At 31.6% G+C, this 21,114-nt stretch overlaps 1 protein-coding gene across 1 annotated transcript; it reads left to right on the forward strand.

Moving 5' to 3' along the window:
- The first annotated feature begins 7,326 nt into the window (after positions 1 to 7,326).
- On the forward strand, positions 7,327 to 15,241 carry LOC139527582 (complement factor D-like). Its single transcript, XM_071323096.1, has 8 exons — positions 7,327 to 7,579; positions 9,290 to 9,344; positions 9,716 to 9,732; positions 11,149 to 11,315; positions 11,888 to 11,972; positions 13,532 to 13,724; positions 14,104 to 14,246; positions 15,002 to 15,241. The coding sequence occupies exons 2-8, from the start codon at positions 9,311 to 9,313 to the stop codon at positions 15,185 to 15,187; spliced, it is 825 nt and encodes a 274-aa protein (XP_071179197.1). The 5' UTR covers positions 7,327 to 7,579; positions 9,290 to 9,310; the 3' UTR covers positions 15,188 to 15,241.
- Positions 15,242 to 21,114: the final 5,873 nt, after the last annotated feature.

A 21,114-nucleotide genomic window follows, 5' to 3' on the forward strand; every position in this document is an offset into this window, starting at 1 on the left:
ACATACATAGAAACGAACTGTAGGATAACAAATACTTTATTATTGACGTGGCAAAATATTTCTTAAATAAACTGACCAATAAATTATGAATGAAAACAATTGGAAAAAAGCCTTTTGTAAAGGGATAAAATGACAATTTAAATAGAATAGAAATGTAAAATTATTCACTTGAAAAAGTTCTAAAATTATTGTTTTATATTTTCATGAATCAAGTGCTGCCTAAGGAATTTGTTATCACCGACCCCGAAGAAAAATCATTGAAGAGAGAAGGAATTTTTAACCCTAATATTAACTATCTACAGTTTAGTGCCAAAGCTTTACGTGATGCACATTTATCTTTTGACATAAATATATACTATGTAATAATTGGAGGATGGGGAAATTCAAAAACATCACTTCATTTGAGAGGTATAAGCGAACCAGTGGATGCATACTATGGACCAATATTAGAACCTGATACTTACAAATCGTTTTGGATGTCATGGAACAGAACTCATATGTATGTAGGCCAAGGAAATACTTCTGGGCACAATATTTTACTGCTTGGGATTTCGGAATGTTTGCCAGCCGCTGTTGATATCAGATTACTCACAAAATTTGAAGAAACTGTACATTGGTTAATCAACGATGCTGATACAGGTATATTTACAATAAATACGATTGCCATGTTGTGATACAAATAAGGAACTAAATAAAATTTGATAACGCCTGAAGTGAACAAGTATAAGTTTGCGTCATACAATACTTTCGAAAAACCAACATATTTAACTTTAAATCAATGAAAAGTAAAATCACAAGTATACTGAACTTCGACATGTTCGAAGAAAATTGAAAACGGAAAGTCCCTTATCAAATGACAAAGGTCAAACACATAAAAACGAGTGGAAAACAACTGTCTTATTGTTCTCAACCTTGCTTGAACAGTGATATCTTTGCTCGATTAATGACGCAGCAGTGAGAATTACACTACATATGCTAATTTTGTTCTTATCTGGATAATTCAGTGGTTCTGAAACATAAAATACTGAACTGCCTTTAAAAAAACAAGGAAAAGCACAAACACAGGATGCACATTATAAAAATGATTATATCTCACTAAAAACCTTTTTGAAAAACCTCTTTTAAATGTTTATAAGGTTGAATTAAAAAAAAAAACCGAGAAAATGAATGTAATGGTCAAAATGAGTTACATTTATTAATTTATTCATTGACAAGTGTGAAATTGAGAATGTACATTTGAATCTGGATCCAATTACTAATAACAAATTTATTAAAACATATCTATTGATAAAAGAAACCTTTTTAACTAAAGGGAATTTATTATTGATATATTAGATAAATTATCAAAAGCTTACTCTGTTCGTTTTGTATCTATCAAACAATATCGCAGATCAATAAAAATATATTTTATCAAATCATATTAAAAGTACATCTGCTGGAAATGATTTTGATTCATCAAACTATGTTTCAGATGACTGGTTACTAAATACTGACTTATATTGTGATAACACATCAACAACAACAAATGGATCAGTAGAAGAGGCTACTTATGAACCGACTATATCGCCTTCTACACAAAAGACTTCAAATATTTATACAGATACTGATTCGACAGAGCAAGATCTACATACATCTACGAAATCGTCATCTTCAACATCGAACCCAGCTTGTGAATGCCCATGTTCTAAATTAGGAAACAATTATGCAACGGAGTTTGCAATAGAAGAACAGGAAAGTCATATCAGTAAAAAATTAGAGGAATTAGAAAATGCAATCAAGATCAATCCTAAGACCACGAGCAAGTATCTTGCGACCAAAATATCTGCACCTGATGATCGGTTTTCATCTAAAGTCATAGGATGGGTCGGTGTATTTGTTATATGTTTTTTTATAGGTATTGTTGTTTCGTTTGATGCCATTCGTTTCTGCCAGGTCATGTTCTGACTTTCAGATAATTCAGATTAATAAAACTATAAAACTAGAAAACATCGTCGAAAAATTCTAGGAAATTTTAAATGCGTTATCGGTTAATTATCGATTGGTGTTTAGTGAGATATTCGTCTATGCTACCAATAATTGCAAACATATACTAGGTACTATACGATATCTCTGTACACCTTCTAAATCTATAAATTGTGACTTGGATGGAGAGTTTTCTCCTGCTGTTGAATGTAAATGTAGCCATAACTAGTTAGAAAAATGAATTTATGTAGTGTTGTACAAAATAATTCACACATTTCACTCCACAGACTCAACTTGGTTATCTTAAAATTGTTATATAAGATAGCATCATGATCAATCAAAGTGAATACAAGTTAGATAATATTTCAATTATGTTCATATTTCAAGAACAATTTCATACAAAATAGTTTTAATTTACAAAGTATACCAAAGTAATCTGAAGTTATCTACATTTAATCATGATAACTACTGTTTTAACATTAATTTTGTAGTCGATAACATTACGATTACCTGAAATAAGTGTTTGTATGGTAACTGATTGTATGTAATTATTTAATAGCATATTAATCTATTGTAATAAAAATTTAATAATATCTAATAAAATTTGTAGATTTAGCTAACAAGGTCTTATATTTGTATAGAGTAACACTTGTCTATAGTGGAAAGTTGTTTTAACGTTAAATAAGCTACATTTAAAAATTGCTTGCTAGTCCCTCTCTGTGATTACCGTTAGATAACTCTGGTTCATTACCCAATCAATCTATCATGAAGGGAAGTTAGAATATTCGATTTCAATCATAGTCTTTTTCAAAAATGATGAACGGTTCTTTATATTGGTATGTAATCATTTTAAACGTTTCAAATTTATGAAAGTATATTCGTACATCAATGTTTTTGATACACCAATAACAAATACTGAAATATATTGAATTGATACATTTTGTAACTATTCAAATTTATATCAGAAACCTAAACTTAATTATAAAAAAAAGAACCTGTTAAAGGGAGACAATATTCGTATAACTTTTTCGAATTGGCACATAATACAACAGAATGTCACTCTTGCATACAAATGGCACATCAATATACTTGATTAACTGTGCAATCGCGATCCACCTTCAATGATGATTCTAAATTATAAATATAACCAAAAATTGTCAATCTATAGTAAAGACTAATGAAATCTAACCCACTGTTAAAATATTTCTTTGCATTTTTTAAAACTTCCTCAGTAAAATGCTTGAGCCACTTGACTTTCATAGCTCATATTTAACGTTTTTACACAATATTTATATAAAGTAGCTAAAGATTATTCGCTTCTCAAAGTGTAAGACGCAATAAAAATCGTATGCTTGCACCATCTTACCCAAAAACAGATTTAATTAAGTTCTGAACATTTCGACATTTCTTCGTTAAAACCGGTTTTAAACAAATCACAAGTACGTGTTAAGATCCGACTAAATACCCATATCCAGATATCGTCAGGTAAATTTGCTATGTAATAGCATTCTAATATTTAATCGATCACAGTCGATTACAATTACTGATTACGATAATTTTATGCATGGAAGATGTAGGGATATTAAATTTAGACTTAGTTTGCAGTTTTTTTGTGAAAATCCTTAATTGTTTTGTACATAACACAATACATGATAATATGAATATGATACATGTTTTAATAAATAAATGTGGTGTATTTACTGTCTTCTGATTGGTTAAAATTATTAGTTTTATTTTCAATGTTGTCAATTTTGATGGCAACACGCCCACTCTGATGTTGTGTATTCATACTCCAACATGTGTGTACGTTGTTAATGTTAATATATATAATATAAAAAGTTCTTTGAGCCTTATTTTTGATAGAAATTTATTTATAATAAATGGCAATAATTTATTTTGATTTTATTGAACCATAAAACTATTTTTTGACTCTTCACATTTTACATAATCCGCTTCGCGGATTATTCAATGTGAAGAGTCAAAAATTAGTTTTATGGTTCAATAAATTCAAAATAGACAATAACCATTCATTAAATAAACCTCGGTAAAATGGTTTGGCAATGGTTGTAAATTAGCATCATAAGTGCAGGTACGATGAAGTTTCATTCAATAAAAAAATATGAATATAACGGCCCGCCTCGTTAAATCTCGATAGATATATAATGAAATAAACTACTTTAAACTAGTATCTGTAATAAACCTGACTATTTCAACTTTCAAATCGACAATTCCCCATATTCAGCAGAACTTATATACCCTCTGTTCAAATGTTTAGCGTTAACTCTTAACACTTTAACACGACGCTCGTGTTCACACTAATCGGATAATATGTTAAAGCGTGTTCTCATTACACAAACACAGATTCAACAGAAATCGTCACTGTTTTAGTTTAAAAGCGATACTAAATGAATGTGTCTCGTCTAAATAGCAGCTACTTTTTCGCAGTTTAAGATCTCTATAAGCCGGAAAAGTAGTCAAATCAGTATTTGCATCGATTATGTCTAATTCCAGATTTTGGCATTTTGACTAATTTTGAATTTGCAAGGCAGTTGCTGCATGCATTTCACCAGATGCTCCCTTGACAATGCATCCGATATCGCTACTTTTTATAAGCTTAAATTCCGTGGTTGATTACATTTATCGATTTATGAGATAATAAAAAAAAATTGAAAACAACACGTTTAATAATTTTTTGCGTCCGAAGCGCTTTTCTGGATTTATCTTCATCAGGAACGCTCAAAGCCAAACATTTGAAATTCGAAGATGTATAAGTACCGAAACCGTTGAAGAGCTACAATGTATATGTCAAAAATACCTAAAAATAAATAGCCAAATTTATCTAAAGCCAACTTTGCCTGAGGGAGTTTGAACCTTAGTGTGAATAATTTCAAAATTTATAAACGGACTATTTTAGTAAAGTTTGTTAAATCATGTCAGTACCGAAGTACTGACTACTGAGCTGAAGATACCATCGGGGACTGATAGTCCACCAGCAGAGGTATTGACCAAGTGATTTAAAAAAATTGAAAACAACACGTTTAATAATTCCTTGCGCCCGAAGCGCTTTTTTGGATTTATCTTCATCAGGAACGCTCAAAGCCAAACATTTGAAATCCGAAGATGTTTAAGTACCGAAACCGTTGAAGAGCTAATATGTCAAAAATACCTAAAATAAATAGCCAAATTCATCTAAATCCTACTTTGCCTGAGGGAGTTGAAACCTTTGTTTCTTCATAATTTCAAAATTTAACAACGGACAATTTTAGTAAAGTTTATTAAATCATGTCAGTACCGAAGTACTGACTACTGAGCTGATGATACCCTCGGGGACTGATAGTCCACCAGCAGAGGTATCGACCCAGTAATGTAAAACATTGAAAACAACACGTTTAATAATTTCTTGCGTCCGAAGCGCTTTTCTGGATTTACCTCCATCTGGAAATTGGCATACTAGTGTTGCCTTAAGGTAATGCATAACACTACAGGGAGATAACTCTGTAAATATCAGCTGAAAGTGTCAATTAGTAATACGTTTTATTGTTCATACAATACTTATCTTCTAAATGATCAAAGATGGTGTTAGTAAAAATGTTATTTGCCAAACGAAAATTTCCGATATAGGGTATGGTTCAGGTTCTAAGAAAACATTTTTTTTTGTCATTATGGTCTAAGTAAACACTTTGTCAAAATTTTATGAAAATTGAATGAGCCAAATTAATTTTAGTGAAGGTGTTTGGTACAACTTTAATATACTAAAGGAAAAATCATTGAAAGGTTAAACTGTAGCTATTGGTTAACAAAAACAATATGAACAATTTTCGAGCAAGTGATAATTACTTGCATCTTAAATGGTTACTCTCATGAAGGATCAGTTCCCTAGAATTTAATCGGATTTGGAAATACAGTAAGTCACTTGAAAACGTGGGGCTTTCGTTTGGCTGTGCAGGATATTCGAATTCGCAGTCACTATGGCCAGGCCTTGAAGTCATAAAACTTTCGAGTCAGTTTTTTGTACTCATATTTCAAAACCAACCAGTCAAAATGCTGAATTTCATGTTTCGATCATGATTTTTGTGCTCCAAGCACTGAGCAAAGTTTAATGACTTCAACCCCTGAACTGGAACTTTAAATTTGGTGCCTCTTGTAGGAGAGTTTCACGTTCTTTTTATGTCAGAACACTTGTCTAATTGAAAATGATTCAATACTTAAAATCTAGATAAAGCATTTGTCAAGAGCAGTTAGTTTTGTAAATGCAGGTCATTATGATATGTTGTTTTACATTTTTTTAAAGACCTGACATTTAATCGAATAGAGTAGAACACATGACAGCATATCGTAATTTACTGATGAGTTTCGATTAGCTCTCCGTTTCAGTATTAAAGAGTGTAGCCCTTGCACAGAAACTGCTCCAACAGATCTAGAGGTATAAGGAGGACAATGTAAATTAAAAAATGACACTTTGTAAACGATACGGACACCCCCAATAATTTATTGATCTATACGATGTGTCTTTGTCTCAACTTACCCTTTTTTTTTTACTTTTCAGACATTTTTACTATGTCTTAGATTGTGGTTTAAAATCTATGTTATGTCTAAAACGAGACCTATTCCCAATATGATTGTTTTCCCTAGTGTGAATTTGTATTACTTTTATTAGTAGATGTCTCGGTATTTATACATCCATCATTCATGCATTTAGTTATGTTGTTTCTATTGTGGATTTGGTTGGATATTGTGTTATGTCTTATCATTTGTGGTTTTGAATCTGTATTTTCGCTACATTTCTAAATATGTCTTATTTGTCAGTATAGAGATGTTATTTCCATTTTTCACTGTGTCACTGATGAGTCTTTTGTAGACGAAACGCGCGTCTGGCGTAAATGTAAAATTGTAATCCTTGCATCTATCTATGATGAGTTTATTCGCATCAGACGAGAGTTGTTTGAAACTATGAAAGGATGAAGATCAATCGACTCCATTTATTCAAATTTGTACAAAAAACAATTATCTCATATGCCCTAATGTTAACTTTACTTGGCCTACTAAGCGTTTGATAAATTATTAATTTTAAATTTGTTAAAACAAACACCATTTAACACATGTTTGATACATATTTTAATTGATTTTACGTCTTCTTTTCTTTCACGTCTATCGATCAAAAGATTTGAACAGGATTTCTTTTTTGTAGCATGTAACATTTGTTCTTTCATTTTTTAAATGGACTAATATGTTGGAAGTATCTTTGTTTAAATATATGATTAAGGGGTACTTTCGTTCAATGCGTTTTTTAATTGAGAACCACGCTTTTGTCTTTATAGCGTTTTTTGATAATGAAATGACGCGTGCCGTTTAAACGAAAACAGGATTTTTTACAATTATAAAAACACCTGGAAAACAAATGATATTCTTTCGTGCGTCTTTCCCTTCAACGATCCCTCTTAAACTTTAACTTCCTTGTGCGCTGCTGTTGCATTTGTTAAACAAAAGCCACTGGTTGACGTTGAATGAACAACTTTGTTGGAATCCAACACAACTGGTATAAAGTTACCAAGCCATCTGTCATTATTCTAAGACGGTAGATGGGATATAGACAGACGGATAGTTATTTCTTAATCTGGTAAGTTAAACTTTATTTCCTTTAAAAGCCATTTGTTTCGACGTGTTCGTCCACCACGTACATGTATCACTTTAAAGTGTATGGTTGATCATTTTCAAATTCTAACTACATACATTTACGAAAGCTTTTTAATTATTATTTCGAACATTTTTAATAAACATTTATGTCGCATTACGGCTTTGATCTAGGTTTCGAAATATATTTGATAGTATTTGATAGTATTTTTCAAGCAGGGCACGTCGTTTAGCTGATTATTTTTTCTTTCTTTCTTTTTTTAAATTAATTGTGAATAGAAATTTCGTATCTGAAATTAATCAAATAACACTCTAAAATAAAATCTACTGTATTCCACTAGTTTTTTGGGGTAAAATCCAATGCTATTCCGAATTATCAAGTTAAGTTAATTAGGTTCAATAATTCTATAAAGTAAAACAACTCTATCAATTTAGTTTTGATTATGCTATAAACTATTAGAGCCATAAACAGCAACAAGGGACAGCTTTTTTATCATTTTGTATTTTTCATGAATATTGATATTTTTTTAACAATGGGTAACTTTTAAAAAACATGTCAAAGCTTTAATAATGACTGTAATTCAATTTATTTTTTTACTATACTATATTGTAACTGCGAAAGAAGGGCATTTGTATATCACTGCTAAATTGTACATGTTTTCAATTTATAGAAAATGGCAATACTATAAATAATCAAACTCAAAGATTTTCTAATTTCAATAGTTTTAATACCATTTGTATTTGTTTTAACAACATATATTATTTTAGTCTTTGGTATGGCCGTCTTGATCAACATGAAACATTTTCCTCTGGACGTTAGGCAAGCAAGACTGAATTAATCGTGTATAAAGCTACCGGAGTGTCTTCTTTAAATGCTATAGTTAACGGAGACATGATTTTTTTATGTATGTCTGCACAATTGTTAACTGAGAATATACCTTTTTGTCTTTCATGCATTTATTAAGCCCGACGGTAAACATTTTGGTTCCGTTGCAGTGCGGGATGTAAAATAATGCAGACAGTATGAATAGGGACGTTTTAATATAATGCAGTGCATCAACTTAACTAAGGGTACGCCGTGGCATGACGTATGAAAAAACCGGCCACCTATCACATGTATCATTATTTTAAAGGTTTGGAAGGAAAAATGTTTCGGACGCATATAGTTAATTAAGTGCTTATTCCTTTTACCAATATCATATAGTCCACACATTGCAACCCTTTGAACCTGATCGAAGTGACTACATAACATATCAATAGTGATCATTTGTGAAATAGTTCCTAATGAATCAGAAACAAGCAACATCCTTTATCAATGTGGAGGAGATACCATGGGAGCAATTACATTTAAACAATTATCACCTTCTTCAAGAAAAGATAGTTTTTGTTATTTCGGTAATCTAAACTTACCGAAAACATGTAATCCCAATACATGTCTTCTTCGTAATAAGTATGTTTTACAAAAGTAAGAAAAACGACCAAAAACCAAAAAGACACTAGTGAACGATATTGTCGTCCTCCTTCGTATCACCTCAGTTCGTGATTAATTTTTGTGATGGCATTGTAAGTTGTGCTTCAAATGTGGTTTGAGTCTCCGTTGTATCGTGCGCTTCAGTGTTACAAGTGTTCAGAAATTGAAAAAAAATACGTGAATATTCATTATACCTTGAAATAAGTATTTTTTTATTTGCTTCAGGTATTCTGTATTGCACTCATAATGAAAGGTATTCTGATAGTAATCATCCTTACAGGTAATATTAATGTATTATATATAAATGACGACAGAAGTTCACCTTACTCTAGTTATATATATATTTTTAATGACAAAATCAAAAACAAAAAATGTATTCTGATATCTGGTACGTATATCTGTATGCGGTTATTTTCTCTCTCAAAAATCGCAATAACTGAAAATGAATTTATATTATTACAATCCTTCAAAAATTGCAATGTTAGTGTAGGCAAGTTTAAGACAACAGTCATACGGAAGTTAATATTAAATATCAAACAAGTTGCATTTTTAAATGATGAATTTTTAATATGAAGTATGAAATTTTCTACTCATAATAAAATTTTAAATGAACGCAAGGTTATTTTCAATGAACGTGTTAATATTTTTCAGCTATACTTCCTGACAAGGTAAATACAACTGTGTTGTCCAAAATGAGATTTGATTAAAATTTGAGAATAATATTGTTTTTAATTTATCAAATATCAATCTGAAAATATCTTTTATTTTTTTGTAATTTTGTATATATTCTATCATTATTTCATAATTTAAATAATCTATAAATTAATGGTATGTAAGTTCTGATTGACAGAAAAAAGGACGTATTTTGTTTTGATATAGGTAGCTGATATCATGGTAAAACTTGTTGTTTTGCTTAGGTTATCTAAGAAAACTAACATTGAAAATTCGATATCACGTTCTTCCTCATTAAACTTGAAGGTCCAGTAAAATGGTTTTGTCACAGATTTTGATAAAATTTTACATGCAACTTGTTCATGGTGAAGTTGAACTGAAATCACCGACTTCGTTTAATTTGTACACAGCAATCAATGTTGTCTTACAACATAGGTGAATAAGATACAATATAACGCCAAGACAAGCCTTTACTCTACACATTGGAGGCCGATTAACGTCGATTTGATACGTCTGTCAATATCTATTAGGAAAATATACTGGTGTACGAATCAAAAACCAAGTCGATGGCCCAATGGTATCATGATAGTCATAAAACGGAAATGTTTGTACAATGTATCAACAAAATATTATGTTCTATGTAATGTCCTTTCAATAAAAATTGTAGCGTTGATAATTGACATAATAATACAATGCGGCATGCAAGTTTTCATTAAGGTATTCACATGATTGCACCAAATGAATCATATTCAAAGTTAAGATTTAACCCATTGTTGGTAACAAAGGTAATGTATCTACTTTCCTGATATTGGGAAATTACTTGAGTGTAACAAAGAAATGCACTTCAGATTAAATAATTATCTACCGTTATATAACATTGTACTTGATGTATACTTCCTGTAAACATTGAGTTTATTGTTAGCTCTGATAAAACTGTACATTTTAAAAGATAAATCGATAAAAATTATTATTGTCAGCTTTACATCATAAAATAAGCCTTTGCATTTTATAAGAAGTTGTGAAACTAAATGATATTTCTTCGGTCAGAAAAGGTATTATGTCATGTATCAAAACCTTTTTGAGGGAATAGATCTTGGAAAATGGAATAAATAATGCTTGGAAAATTTTAAATTAAAAAAAAAATGGTTTACCTTAACATTGAAATGAAAAAGCTGCTTTAACTTAATATCTGTAATAGTAATGGCCACAACATTTTGCTATCACTTCAATTAGTTATTTTTTATAGTTACGAAAATGAACTGTTTCGACAGCTTACTTTTAAATGATGGAGTATAAGTACATTTTAAGTAGAATCAATATTTTTTAATCAAGTAAAGTAAATTTTTATAATTCGTATTTGATTCTAAACATAAGATACATGGTACATCCTTGTTCCGTTTGTTTTTTTTTAGATTGTCGTCGGTATCGCTGGAGGAGAGGATGCTGACATAGAAGATTTCCCATACGTGGCAAGGATTGAAGCACGTGACAGAAAAGGTGAACCCTGGGAAGATTGGTGTACTGCAGTAATCCTCTCTGAAACGTGGCTTTTAACTATAGCACGTTGTCTGGAAGATCCGTAAGTTTAAAATTGCCACTTAATTTAATATTTCACAATTCAGATATAAAAGCCTTACAGCATATATTAAAAAAAAAAAGAAAAAGAAAAGAAGACGTATTTATAAAGTATATTATATAGATAGAAAATTAAATATGGTGATAACTAACGTCTAAGTAACAAACAATAAGATGAATAAATGCAGAACCTATGAGATGGATAGAAAATTGCATGAGAGAGGCGACACAAAAATACATTATTTATTTCATCTTTTAATTGCAGACAGGTTACAGCTCATAAACCCATAACAAGATACATAGCGTCTAAGTGATGAACTTGGATATATTTGAGTACTTTGGTAAATAAGTTATGCTGCATTTTGCTTACCTGGCCCAAATGGGCATATGCTATGTTTTCTTCACTTTATAATGGTGTAAACAGCTGTAGGTACAAGGACATCAGGACTGAGCAGAAATGTTCAGTATATATATTTTTGTTAAATGCAACGAGATTGTATGGCATGAGGTCTATTCATTCAATTGTATCTAACTAATTGAAGTCGAAGTAGTACTATAAAAGTGATTTACTTTCAGACTTATTAACAGGCGGGTTCTAGCTGGCTTTTCGGACATTTCAGATCCTAATATACAAATAAGAACAATTAAACACCAGAAAAAGGTAAGAATCTGAAACCGTTGTTCTATGTCCTTATAAATATGTGTTCTTCATGACAAAAGAAAAAATAAGCTAAAAATCATAAGAAACGAAAATACAAAGCAATCTGGTATATGCACATTTGTGTAAGAAATTTACTCGACCTTCAATGTTTATGTTTTTTTTAATTACAACCAAATAAAAAAAAAATCAATCTATATCCTTTCTAAATTTCAAACCATTAAGTAAAATGGTTCAATCTACAGAAGGCAGAAAACAAACGCAAGAGAATAAAAGAATATACTAGTATGTAAACTAACTATCATTAATAAAAAAGCCTGTACCATGTCAGGAATATGACAGCTGTTATCCATGCGTTTGATGACTTTCCGTTTTGAATTTTCCTCGGAGTTCAGTATTTTTGTGATTGTACTTTTTTCGTTACGCACTTTTAAACAAAAGATCACACTTTCATCGGAACAAGTTTGACGTTTTGACTTCTATTAAGTGTATATTTTTTGTCAGAACTTGAATCTATATCTATTTGATTTACATTTTACATTTTCTAAGCATTATTCATGTTATTAAAATGAACAGAGACGAATTCTAGGCAAAATATAACATTGACTGCAAACCTTGATATATATTTTTTAAGCACCATTTATGGGCATTATGTTTTCTAGTCTGTGCGTGCGTGCGTCCGTCCGTCCGTCCGTTCGTTCGTCATTTCGTCCGTCCGTTCGTTTGTCTGTCCCTCTTCAGGTTAAAGTTTCTGGTCGAGATCGTTTTTGATGAAGTTGATGTCCAATCAAATTGAAACTTAGTACACATGTTCCCTATAATATATTATCTTTCTAATGTTAATGCCAAATTAGAGATTTCCACCCAATTTCACGGTCCACTGAACATAGAAAATGATAGCGCGGATAGGGCATCCATGTACTTGGGACCTATTCTTGTTTGATTGTATAACCAAACTCTTGAAGTAGAGGGTATATTGACTTCAGCTTACATTTCGTCCAATGAAAAGTCGCGTCAGACTTTGCCTAGGTTTTTGAAAAAGTGGTCATTAGTTTTGCAGTGATTGTCGAATGGGGTTGGCTAAGCGCAATAATACGTGTAATATTGGTTTAGATTTACTACTTTATCATCATATATATTATAATGTTGTTTGTCACTGATTTATGTATCAGTATAATTTTAGTATTCTTATGAGATATTTGAACGTGATCCCCGTCCATTAATTTAAATAAATCAGACTTAAGTGATTAAAGATAAACTTTAAGTTAAATTGAAATTAATCTAGAATTTTAAATTGATTCTATAAGTCACTTATTGTGACTTGGATTGAGAGTTGTCTCACTGGCATTCATAACACATCTTCTCATATCGTATTCAGGTGATTTTAAATATAAATAAACCGTTTGATCATTTTTTTTAATTTATTACTTTTTAACAATTTTAAAGGGCATTCAACGAGTGATATAATACTCTTTACTTTTAAAGTCATAAATGATGTTTAATTGTTTTTGGATTTTCCTCTAAGTTGAGTATTTTTGTGATTTTACTTTTTATATTTCTAGCATCCACATTTTGATAGAAAATTCAAAGAAAAAAATGATGATGCATTATGGGAGAATGACATAGCTGTTATTGAACTTCATACTCCTCTCACGTTTGGACCGACAGTCACAAGTATACCTTATTCAACAAGCTCAGACTCTGTGGATCTAGACAACTGTCAAATAGCAGGATGGGGAGAAATTGACAGTAATGGTAAGTTAAAAAAGACAAACGAGAAACACTTATGAACTACATCAATAAACGACAGCCACTGAAACCAACTAAAACTAAAACCAAACTAACACTATTAAAACAACTCTATTTTTTTTAGAATATGATGAGCGCGGATCATTTGTATACATTATTCGTCATCAGGAACACTTAAACACATGCATACACAGTAACACAGAACGCCAGATAAGGCAAAAAGGAGGTCGATTAAAACTGATATAACAAAACACACTGATATATGAACCATCGGTACAAGAAACGGGGGGAGGGAGGGGGAGGGTGTACCCTTAAGTGTTGTTTTTACATTTTTTAGTAAATGAATTGCATAACTTAAGTAATTGTATGCTAATATATTCCACAGGAACAGAACCAGAGAACCTCCAATTTGCAGAGGACATTACAGTTCTGACCACAGAGGAATGTAGGCAGCTTAATACGGACACTCCATTTGTAGAAACTCAGATATGCGTCATTGACGAAAATCGAAAAATACAACCCTGCTTTGTAAGTAATTGTATATCTAATGTTCTATAATATACTGATAATTCCGGAAATTTTTATAGCAGCAATTTATTAAGAGAAAATTGGACAAATTCAAGAAAATTTAATCGTCAGATGTTTAAATCTAATGTTCTATTATATATTGATAATTCTAGAAATTTTTATATCAGCAATTTTTTAACAGGACATTTGACATATAAAATAAAATGTAATCGTCAAAAGATGAAATCGTCCCAAAAGATCTGCCAGCGGTTATTTTTTTAAAAGCTTTCAAATTGTGACATTTAAATATCTATCATGTCTATCATGCCTATATAATAGTTACTTTCCACAAGCGACTGTGGAAGAAGAGTGGAGATTGCAATATAAAAGGAAAGTATTCATTTGCTATTGAATTACTGTTTCTTAAGATTGTAAGTACGCTTACATTCTTTGTCTTACGTCACAATATACGATACCTCTGATACTAAAAGCGATCCACAAGAGTTGTGAAATATCTAAATATAGAATAAAACAGTTACTGTAAGTTGTAATATTCTATTTTATTGGTTTGTTAAACACTATACACTTATAATTATAAAAATTCAGGTAAATAATCCTGTTTCATTGTTTTAATATATTCGTACTATATTTGGTCTTTTAAACATTTTTTTTTTATTAAAGCGTCACTGATGAGTCTTTTGTAGACGAAACGTGCGTCTGGCTTTATATATATATAATCCTGGTATCTATGATGAGTTAATATTATTTTTTTTTAGGGTGACAATGGGGGACCTTTGGCATGCAAAACAACAGATGGCACTAGTACAACTGTTCTGAGTGGTATTTTTGCATGGCAGTATACTACCTGTAATGCAAACAGGTCAACAGTATATACCAATATTCCTCTTTACGCTGATTGGATTGAAAGGCAAACTGGCATAGAAGGATACACTTTGAATTAGAGAGATACACAAAAGACAACGCATATAATATATAATCTTTAATTAAAGATATTTAAAGCATAACTCTTTTTTCTCTTTTATAAATAGCACTTTTATTTTCACACTTTTAACCAAAGGTGCACCACTCTAGTTTGAAAACTGTATTGATACATAAACGAGGTTTACAAATAGTTTATTTCCATAAAACTTTTGCTGAATTGTCTATTCCATGGTTTGTAAAAAGTAAAATCACAAAAATACTGAACTCAGAGGAAAATCTAATCGGAAAGTCCATAATCACATGACAAAATTAAAAGACAAAACACATCAAAACCGAATGGACAAGAACTTTCATACATAAACCACAATCGAGTAACGTTCTTTGAGAATTGAATTTTCTGTTCCATGTTCTCTCTTCTATGATTAATAGATAATGGAGCAGAATTATAAGCAGGAACTATGATTTTGAAATTATATTATGAACATTATGTCTGTAAGGAAGAAGTCATGGAAGTGTTAAGGTTTGATTTCGGTTATTTCCTGTGTATATGGCAAAAAGGTACAAGTTGACCAAAACATTTACGCGCATCTCTTACATAAACATTCTAAGTGTAAACAGTGCTTGGTCTGTCACTGGCACCCATTTTGTCAAATTACTAAACATTATAACAAATACACTATAAAGGTTGACGCACTGCAGAAGTTTCAATTTTATGGACAAATCAGTTCTCCTCTCATATGCATATAACATAATATTCACGTGTCTTGCACGATCATGACATCACCAAATACTTTGGTAAGATAAATTCAACTTGGTTATTAACAGCACGTGTTTCTGTTCGTCTTATACCACAAAACCCGGTCGAGGACAAAAGTTCCGGGGTTGACTGGGAAATTTGATGATGGTAGTTCCGAGAATAATACCATGCAAAATATAACTCTTGATAGAGCGTACACCCATTACGGCGGGCATTTGGTTGTAAGGGGCGTATTCATACACCACGTCCAGCCATGATGAGTATTTTTGTACGGCGTTCCATATATACAATTGAGTGTCAAGTAGTTTGTAGTTTGTCTGTTGCAAGATACAATACCCACTATCCAACACACCTGAAATACATGCTGAAGTGTTGTCCGTTAGGCTTGCGAAATCGTTAAATATGCAGTTAATATATGGTTCGATCAGACAGTTTTCGTCCTTTGATTTTCGTCGTCAAATATAGCCTAGTGTGGACAGTATGTTACTTGACGATTTTTTTTTATATCCCTTCCATATTTATGTTTTCATGTGTTATGCCTCAAATAGTAAGTAGGGGGATGCAATTACACTATAACAAAATTTGGGTCATGAATTTGAAAGTCTAGAAGTCATTTGGTCCAGCTCAAAAAGTGAAAATTTTGGATTTCTGAAGCTGCCAAAAGATTTCAAGACCCCCTTAACACAAATTTGTCCATATTTTGAGTTAGAGCCGATGAAGTTTTCTAAAATTTGATATAATTTGTCCCAAAAATAGTACAACACACTTTAAAAATATTATCGAGAAAGAGCAGGTGGGATTTCTTTTTAATTTTCATTTATTGCCTTAAAGAAATGCACTACGGAAATAACGGACCATATCCTACAAAAGGTTAAAAAGAATCGGATATCTAAATATAGTTATGATTTTTAAGGTTCACAGCCTGTTACTATCTTATTTAGTATTTAGACACAAAAAATAACTCATTTTATATTATGTGGATTGAAAATTTGTGGGCGCGTTAGTAAGAATAAAATCAATCAGTTGTATTAAAGTTAACAGAGAAACAAAAAGACTAAATAAAATACAAACACACGCTAAACAAAACACCTTAATAACTTCAACAAGAAATTGTAAAACCATTTCATCTACTATATAAAACACAACATAGACAAATAAAGACTGAGCAATATTAAGGTGGTACCTAACACTACAGGGATATAACTCTGTAAAGTCAGCTAAACGTTTTAATTACGTTGTGTTGTAAAAGGAATATTAAGCTTCTCAATGATCAAAATTGTTGTTTGTCAAAGTGCTATATAATCAGTGTAATTTTTCTGACAAAACGGTTGGTTCAAAATTTTCAAAATTTTTCTATACTTGTTAAAGGGTCAAAATAAATACTTTGTCAAAATTTTATGAAAATTAAACGAGCCAAATTTATTTTAGTGAAAGTGTTGGGTACCACCTTAAACAAACCTTGGGTGATCTCAGTTACTCCACAATGGTAAGCAAATACTGTTTCGTATGTGGCACCCGTCGTTTTGTTCATGTAAGTAGAAGGTCGTTGATTGTCTAATTCAGTGGGAACACACGCTAACAAAATACTCTAAAAAAACTCCAACAAGAAATTGTAAAACAATTTTATCCACAATACAAAACACAAAATAGACAAATAAAGACTGAGCAACATTAAAAAAAACACCTTGGATGATCTCAGTTACTCTGCAATGGTAAGCAAATACTGTTTCATATGTGGCACGGTAGTTTTGTTCATGTAAGTACAAGGTCGTTGATGGTCTAATTCAATGGGTCACATTCAATAAAAAGAAGATCTGTTGTCATGTGTTTTGCTTATTTCTGGTGTTTTGTAATGGTTCTCTATCACATGTTTACATTTTCACAAGTTTTGTAGTAAAACCATTAACACGTTTTACCGTATAAACATAAAACCTGTGAACACTATCACTATATTTAAATTTAAGTCATTAATGAACACTTCTCTTTATTCTAAAATGTAGATTATTCATGCAGAGAGCCGATAGTCCTTTTAGGTAATTTTATCTGTAAGTAGATCGCTACCATGGTAAACTTACAGTGCTAATCATGTTTTCCGTTTTTTTTTTGGTTAAAGTGTTTGGACAATAAACTTTTTTTTTTTTTTTTTAATATAGTTTTACCAAAACGCAAAATAAAAAGTAAAAATTAGGTGACAGTAGTTAACATATGTTAAAAGACACAAATTGTTATTGGAAGTCAGTTACTATGACTCCAAGCGGAATAAGGATTTGGACGACAAGTTTGGTCATTTTACTTGTTGGTAGACTTAATTCAAAGTGAAATAACAAAAATACCAAATGGATAGTCCTGCATCAAATGTCAAAATCAGAAGCTCAAAGACATCAAACGAATGGAAAACAACTGTTATAATCCTGACTTGGTACAGGCATTTCTTTATGTAGAAAATGTTTTAAACCCAAGTTATAAAGTTAACTAAACCTCTTACTTTTATGACAGTCGCATATAAGTAAATATTCACAACAATGTGTGAGCAGAACAATATACAATGTATCTTTAAAAACAAATAACTATTTCAACAAAGAAATACAATTAGAAATAGAGACACCCTTTAGGCAAAGAACGTTAATTAACATAAGCAAAGAGAACGACTGGGATACAAAAAAAACTTTTAAATTTAAAGCTTCCAAAAAAGGTAAAATATCTGCTAACGTGTAAACACTCATTGACGGAGTCAATATCAAAAACAGTTTTTATTCAACTGCACCAGACACGCATTTTGACTATTGATATCTATTGATATCTATTAAAGCCAATTTGCCTCAAAGTCTCAAACCTTATACTAATTTTTAGCGGTGATAAAATGAAAATAGAAGCAACGGTATATCAAGATTTCGACCAGTATGCGACTTTGTTGATATAATTGTATATTGTCTAAATACTCATTTTTGCTCTATAACTACAAGTTCTGCCAAATCCAACTAAGGTAATCTATGCCTGAGGAAGAAAAGCCTTAGTATTTCAAAAATTCAAAATTTTGTAAACAGTTAATTTATAAATATAACCATATCAATGATAATTCAAGTCAGCATACAACTTGCTGACTACTGGGCTGTTGATACCCTCGGGGAAATAAATCTCCACCAGCAGTGGCATCGACCCAGTGGTTGTAAATAAACCCATCATAGATACCAGGACTACATTTTATATATAAACGCCAGACGCGCGTTTCGTTTAAACAAGACTCATTAGTGACGCTCGAATCCAAAAAAGTTAAAAGGTTGAAGAGCATTTAGGAACAAACTTCCTCAAAGTTTTGCCAAATTCAGCTAAGGTAATCTATGCCTGAGGTAGAAAAGCCTTAGTATTTCAAAAATTCTAAATTTTGCAAAACATAATTGCTTTTTTTCTGCCAAGAGAAGAGGATTTACCAAAAAAAACTTGGACGTCAAATGACAAAAAAGCCCACACTTGCCTATAATTTATCCAAATTCATTTTGATAGGTCAAGTATATATACAAGCCACATTGTAAATATTATAAAGCACAGTCAATTGTATAATACACAGTAGAATAATAACAAATAAATATGAAAATATTGTAAAAAGACTGCATTTATTCTTTATTCCTGTTTTTATGACTTTGAAACTTTGCTCGCTTCAGTATGACTGTAGCATGTGTAGTGGATGATATATCTGGTCGAAACAGGGGATTTTGTATCGTTAAATGAAAGTGATATTTGCAATGAGGGTCGATTGAAAACAAAACTTTACGACAAAAGAGATGATGTCAGCTTTCCAATTGTGAACTTTCCATTTCTAAGTAGCAACATGCCAGCAGCACCTGCATACGGTGTATGTATCTACCAATTGATATGATATTCCCGTGCTTGCATTTCCTATCATGATTTTCTTGATAGAGGGCTGCTACTCACAAGGAAGCTATTAAACCAAGAGTTCCAAACGGTGAAGTTGACATCATCACTTCGTAAATTTTACGGACGCCATCACGAGTTGGTTGACCGTTATGGAATAACCGTTTCGGATATGTTCCTTACGTCGTAACTACCATCCCTTTCCCTGTAATGAATATGACCTACCGAATTAGACTATTTACCGGATTTGTAATCACATAAGCAACACGAAGGGTGCCACATGTGGAGCAGGATCTGCTTAACCTTCCGGAGCACCTGAGATCACCCCTAGTTTTTGGTGGGGTTCGTGTTGTTTATTCTTTAGTTTTCTATGTTGTGTCATGTGTACTATTGTTTGTCTGTTTGTCCTTTTCATTTTTAGCTATGGCGTTGTCAGTTTATTTTTGATTGATGAGTCCCTCTGGTATCTTTCGTCCCTCTTTTAGATATGCTCGATTCAGCTGAAATAAAATGCAGTATTGTTCAGTTGATACATATGCACTAAAGAATATTTTTCGGATTTGTTATAACATGAGCAACACGACGGGTGCCACATGTAAAGCAGGATCTGCTTACCCTTCCGGAGTACCTGAGATCACCCTAGTTTTTGGTGGGGTTAGTGTTGCACATTCTTTAGTTTTTCTATGTGTACTATTGTTTGTCTGTTTGTCTTTTTTATTTTTAGCCATGGCGTTGTCAGTTTATTTTCGATTTATGAGTTTGACTGTCCCTCTGGTATCTTTCGTCCCCATTTCAAACATATATAGTACGCAGAAATATTCTAGTCAATTCTTATTCATGTTTAGTTCTTCTCCTATAACTGTCACCCTGTTAACAGGACATGTACTTTTTCTCACTAAACTTAGGTGTGTATTATGATTTTCGAACACTTTTTGTGCACGATATTTTGATCTCTAGACGTATCATTTTGATTTTTTTTCTGGGTGTGAGTGATGGTAATTATTAGTAAATCACATACTCCCGTAGCCGTAAGTCTCTATTATCTTAATGTTTCTCTCTTCAAGTTGTACCGGAGAGCCGTGAGTGTATTCGACAAAGATGCAATAGGTGGTCAACAGTAATTAAAAATGTTTCGAATGATAAATAATATTTCTATTGTAGTCATTTGTACTTCTCTGAAAAGTTTCTTTATATTGATTTCCAAACTTTGATAACATTTTTTCGATGTCATGTCGTTTTATGAAGTCACTGAAACGTGATTTCTACTTCAGGACATGTAACATGTGTTCTTATATTTCTTGTTTAACGATAACAATTTTC

This window comes from Mytilus edulis, chromosome 6, assembly GCF_963676685.1.
Source record: "Mytilus edulis chromosome 6, xbMytEdul2.2, whole genome shotgun sequence".
NCBI classification, from domain to species: domain Eukaryota; kingdom Metazoa; phylum Mollusca; class Bivalvia; order Mytilida; family Mytilidae; genus Mytilus; species Mytilus edulis.

Bases quoted from the DNA above. Each gene is read 5' to 3' on its own strand.
- LOC139527582 (XM_071323096.1), top strand. From the start codon at position 9,311: ATGAAAGGTATTCTGATAGTAATCATCCTTACAG. The intron at 11,973-13,531 runs GTAAGAATCTGA...TTATATTTCTAG, and splicing joins CAATTAAACACCAGAAAAAG to CATCCACATTTTGATAGAAA. The intron at 13,725-14,103 runs GTAAGTTAAAAA...TATATTCCACAG, and splicing joins GGGAGAAATTGACAGTAATG to GAACAGAACCAGAGAACCTC.